The sequence below is a fragment of the Acanthisitta chloris genome, unplaced genomic scaffold (genome assembly GCF_000695815.1).
Source record: "Acanthisitta chloris isolate BGI_N310 unplaced genomic scaffold, ASM69581v1 scaffold29888, whole genome shotgun sequence".
Lineage (NCBI taxonomy): Eukaryota > Metazoa > Chordata > Aves > Passeriformes > Acanthisittidae > Acanthisitta > Acanthisitta chloris.
Genome location: NW_008685853.1, coordinates 10686 through 15346, shown reverse-complemented (window position 1 = coordinate 15346; position 4661 = coordinate 10686). Strand labels below are relative to the sequence as shown.

At 53.2% G+C, this 4661-nt stretch overlaps 1 protein-coding gene across 1 annotated transcript in view; it reads right to left on the bottom strand.

The window, feature by feature from the left end:
• Positions 1-3638, bottom strand: part of MAP2K3 (mitogen-activated protein kinase kinase 3) — a 16302-nt gene extending 12664 nt beyond the window's left edge. The window contains exon 1 of the mRNA XM_009079920.1: positions 3623-3638. Coding sequence (XP_009078168.1) covers positions 3623-3638 — 16 coding nt within the window. The remainder of the gene's footprint in view (positions 1-3622) is intronic.
• Positions 3639-4661: the final 1023 nt, after the last annotated feature.

Here is a 4661-nt window from a genome sequence, read left to right as displayed (position 1 = left end):
GCAGCACCATGTGAGAGCTCCTGCAGCTGCAGCGAGACAGAAGGACAACACATGCCCAGCATGTTCCTAGCCCTGACAGCTTCCATCCCCATTCCTGTTCCCTGCCAGCTCCAAGAGAAAACAGGTGCCCGGAACTCACTTTTCCAGTCCTGTCCTTCCCTAAATGCAAACCTTACTGAGGCTGCAGGTAAAAGTTGTTCTGCAAAGGGAATCAGCATGGATCAATCCATAGCTCCCTCTTATCTGCCACTTTTCCTGCATCAGGGTCAGCCTGTAAGTTGTGGAACCAGCACAGTTCCTATGAATGATTTGAGAACTTCCAGCTCAGTGAAACCAGTCATCAAGCCACTCCACCCCAAACTGATCCCACTTGGATGGAAACCACCTCTGGAAACCCAAGCATGTCACAGCAATCACAGCTTTTAATTCGTGAGCCTGCAAAGCTTCCCTTCCCCACAGCCCCCCCAGCAGTGTCAGAAGGGGCACTCTGAGTAGTCCCACACTCACACTGATGGCACTTTGCAAAATACCCAGTTAAGTAGCACCAGGAACAAACACAAAACAGAGGCAAAGGAAAGATGTTGTCCTTGGGTTCAGAAATGCCTCCCCTTCCCACACTCAGCCTCTTGCTACTCAGCGTGGGAGGCTGAGCACAGAACCTAAAAACCAGGGTCCCCTGAGTTCTTCATGCAGGCAAGTTGAGGAGCTCACCACGGACACACATCCCATGCCATCCAGGGGGACGGATTTAGCTCACTGTCAAGTCGAAGCCTTGCACCATGCATTTCTCCTCCATGACCTGCTCCAAAACTCAGACTGGCTTCTGGTTTGCACAGAGCCTCCCCAGCAGCTCCCAGCCAGACCTCTACACGAAGCCCTGAAATACCCCCATCCTGGCTGGGATTTTGCTCCATCTGTTTGCTCTCCCTCTCCCCAATTGCCATAGTAACCCTGCACACCCGGCACAAAGCGCCTTCTGTGCCGCTGGCTCCCCTGGCATCGCGGCCGCGGCGGTGACTCACGGGGCAGGAGCAGGGTCCACAGGCTGCTCGAGCCAGGCATCAGCCCTTCCTGCAAGGGCCAGGCCAGAGTGAGCTGGGAGCAACCAGCCTGGGGTCAGGAATCCCAGGGGTGCATCGTCCCGTGGAGCCCAAGCTCCACGGCAGGAGGATTTGCAGCATGGATGAGTGGGGCAGCAAGAGATACGGAGATTGTCCATTACAAACCCTCTGCTCTGTACAGAGTCATTTAATGCCTCTATGCATTGGCCATGAATTCTGCTCTAGCAGGCACCTTGCACATCAGCCTGCTTCCCTGTGCCTCCAAACTATCATCCCTGACTTCCCAACATGGTACCACCAGTGTCAGCAACCATCCCCTTCCCACCCTGAACTGCCTAGCCCTGAAAAGTATTTCCTAGCTCCAACCTGAAAAAGCACCGATTAAACCGGAGGTATTCTGCCACCACTCCCAGGCTCTGCCTGGGCCACCTACGCCAACGGAAAACCCAGCTCAGCCCATGCCTGCAGGAATAAAATCACCCAGGATGCTGCCCTGCAGCACAGGAGCCAAGGCAGAGCATGGATTCATCATTGGATTCATTTGAGAGAGCCATAACAGGCACTCCCAAAATTTGCCACGAGATTTCCAGCACCCTGCAGGCTGGCCCAAAACTCCTCCTTGCTGCAAGCTTCTTCTGCTGCTTGTGGCAGCAGCGCCTCTACAACATCCCAAGGAAAGCCCATGCCCTGTTCAGAGTGAGTAAGAGTGGAGGCAGGACTAAGGAGGAGAAGAAAAAAAAAAATGCAGAAAGGCAGTGGGATGGGCATGGCACAACCCTGCAATTCAAGCCCTTCAGCCCTGAGTACATCCCAGGGCGGCATCTGTCTTTAGCCCCCACAGGCAGCTGCTGTCAGCTCCTTCCCACCAGCAAGGCCCCAGCACTGCCTCTCCCACACTTGGGATTTGGCACGATCTCTCCCACGTTTGGGATCCTGGTAGGGAAGGTGCAGGAATTGCTAGAATGTGCACAAGGGCTTATGTCACCTGAAAATCCTGGAAACACTCCAGTTTCCCAAAGCACTAGGTTCTTGCAAGAGGGATGTCTCCAAGTACAAAAGATGCCTCCACACGAGCAAAGAGGCAGCAGCAGGACAAAGCGATCTGGGGACACACACCAGCTACCCCTGCAAGCCTCAAGGCTCTGCTGCGAGCCCCGAGCCCATGGGAGGGCAGGGAACTGCTCCAGGCAGCAGAAGGGGCTGCAGAGCACCCTGCACCCAGGCAGGGGAAAATTAGCTGACAGAAGTTCCTGGTGTGGACGGATTGTAACCCACGTGATGCTGCAGGCATGTAACTGCATCCTTTATGCTAAGAAAGGAACCATTTCCTCCTAAAGAAAAAAAAAAAAGTCTAGCAACATTTTTTCTCATGCTATAACCTCCACCAGTTAAGAATCACCACAGACGTTTCCTGGAACTGCTTAATTCAACACCGGAATCCTCATCTTTGCCACCACCAACTTCACCCTATTAAGTTGCACCTCTCCCAGGGAGGTTTATCCTTCCCACTCCGCTGGCGTGGGCGGAGAGAAACGAAGAGGACAATCTAAAGAACTGTAAATAAAACTATTTGCCTGAGTCGACCTTTGAAATTAAGCCTCTCCACTGCCTCCCCAGCGCTCTGGTTGCAGGCCCAGGTGAAGTCCTGGGGACGGTTGCTGCACAGAAGGTTGCTCCCTGCTTTGTTAGTGCTGGGGAAAAGGTTTGGATGCATCCTGCTTCTCCTCGATCCAAGGAGGAGAGTCAAATGCTATGGCCAGGGCAGAAGTGTGGAGGGTGGATCCCAGCCCTGTTGCAAAGAAAGAGCTGGACCAAAAAAACCATCAAGACCAAAAAAAAAAAAAAAAGAAATTCAAGGCAGGGTGCAAAGCAGAGAGGGGAATTTGGGTGCTTTGGTCACGAGAGCCATAGGCACACTTTGTGCTATTTTCCACTGTTGAGAGTGGAAAAAGCTATCTGTGGAAGTGGAAAAAGGGCTCTCAACCTGCCGAAAGCCATCACTCATCGGCGTGCTGAGGTCCTGCTGCAGAGGGGCTCCTGCAGGTCATCGCTGCCCCGCGCTCCTCACTTCTGCAAAAGCAGCCAGCGGGAGCAGGAAAAAAACACGATGCAAAAAAAGCCCCTTGCAGCCCCAAAACAACCTGTCAGCCTGTGCTGAATCAGAGCTCCTGCCTGCTGGGGCTGTGGGCACCCACTTTTCCCATGCAACAGGTTTTTTAGCAGGGGACAGCCATGCAAGAGCTGCTGGAAAACCCTGTGTCCCAGGAATGCAACTCAAACTGGAGCCAGGAGCTAGCTTTACCCTCTGCATAGTTTCCTTTAGCCATGCTAGATTTTATTTTTTTTACAATTAAGATGCCAGAGTTTTAACCCCACATAAAACATGCAAGCTTTCAGCAATTTAAAAATACATCCCAGCTGCAAACACCGACCCCCTGTCCAAGCAAAGAGAAAGAAGCAAAACTGCATGGATTGACCCCAAAAAGTTACACAGCCCTTTTAGCACCAAAATCAGCCCTTTGCTCTCCCCCACCACGTGTTTTGGAAGTTGCAACATCTACCTTGCTTCTTGTCCATGGTTTCCCAGAAATGAAGAGCAGTGCCGGCACGCCTGGCAGAAGAGAGGGATGGGGGCGGACTGGAGGAGGGAGGGGGAAAAAAATTCCCGCGGGATCCAACACAAGCACTTCTTGCAAGCACCGATGATTCTTTTCAGTGGGAATGCATGGCCCGAAGCACTCGCTGGCTTCACGCAGCTCTCCTTGCCCGGAGTCCCCAGCTCCTGGGGGTCCCTGGGGCTGGGAGCAGCAGGGAAAGCAAGCGGGGGGAGTTGGGGAAGATAGTGCCGCGTCCCCTCATCGGCAGCTGCCGAGGCTGTCCGGTCCCAGCTCCGATTACCCTTGAAAGCTCAACAGTTGTAAAAACTGCAGCAGCGAAATAGCAGATGACGTCAACAGGAAACTGGTGTGGAGCCAACTCCAGCCTGGGGAGCCACTGAAACACTGGATTGCCACAGTGGATCCCAGTGGGACGTGTTTTCTTCCGACAAACCATTCAAACCCAGCCTGCACGCAGGGAGGCAGAGCCTGCTCCTGCCTCCTCCAATCCCCCTCCCCACGCATCCCACCGGAGCGGGGACAGCCCTGCCAACAGCCAGCAGGGCAGAGCAGAGCCCAGGCTCGCTGGTTTGGGCACCAAGGAGGTGCTGGGATGGAAAGAGGTCACATTTCGTTGTGCTGCAGGTGACAGGCTAATTGCTCTGCCACTAACAACTATTACCACAACAAATAGTTAGAAATATTCTTCCATGACAATATCGGCACGGAGCTGAGCAGCTATTCCAGGGTGACAACAGAGATGGCATCTCTGGTAGCAAAATATAAATCGTTGCGTGGATTTGGCTGGGAAATAGCAGAGAGACAAAGGCATGGGGAAATAAAAGCATTTGTTTCTCTGCAAATGCATGCAAGAGAAGCTGTGGCAAAGTATCGCTGCTCTTCCCCTTTCCCTCGGAACCAGCCCAGCAGAAGCCAGCGCTGATGCTCCTGATCAAAGCCAGGCTGGGGTTTGACAGGCTGCAGTTTTGTTTCGATTTCCCTG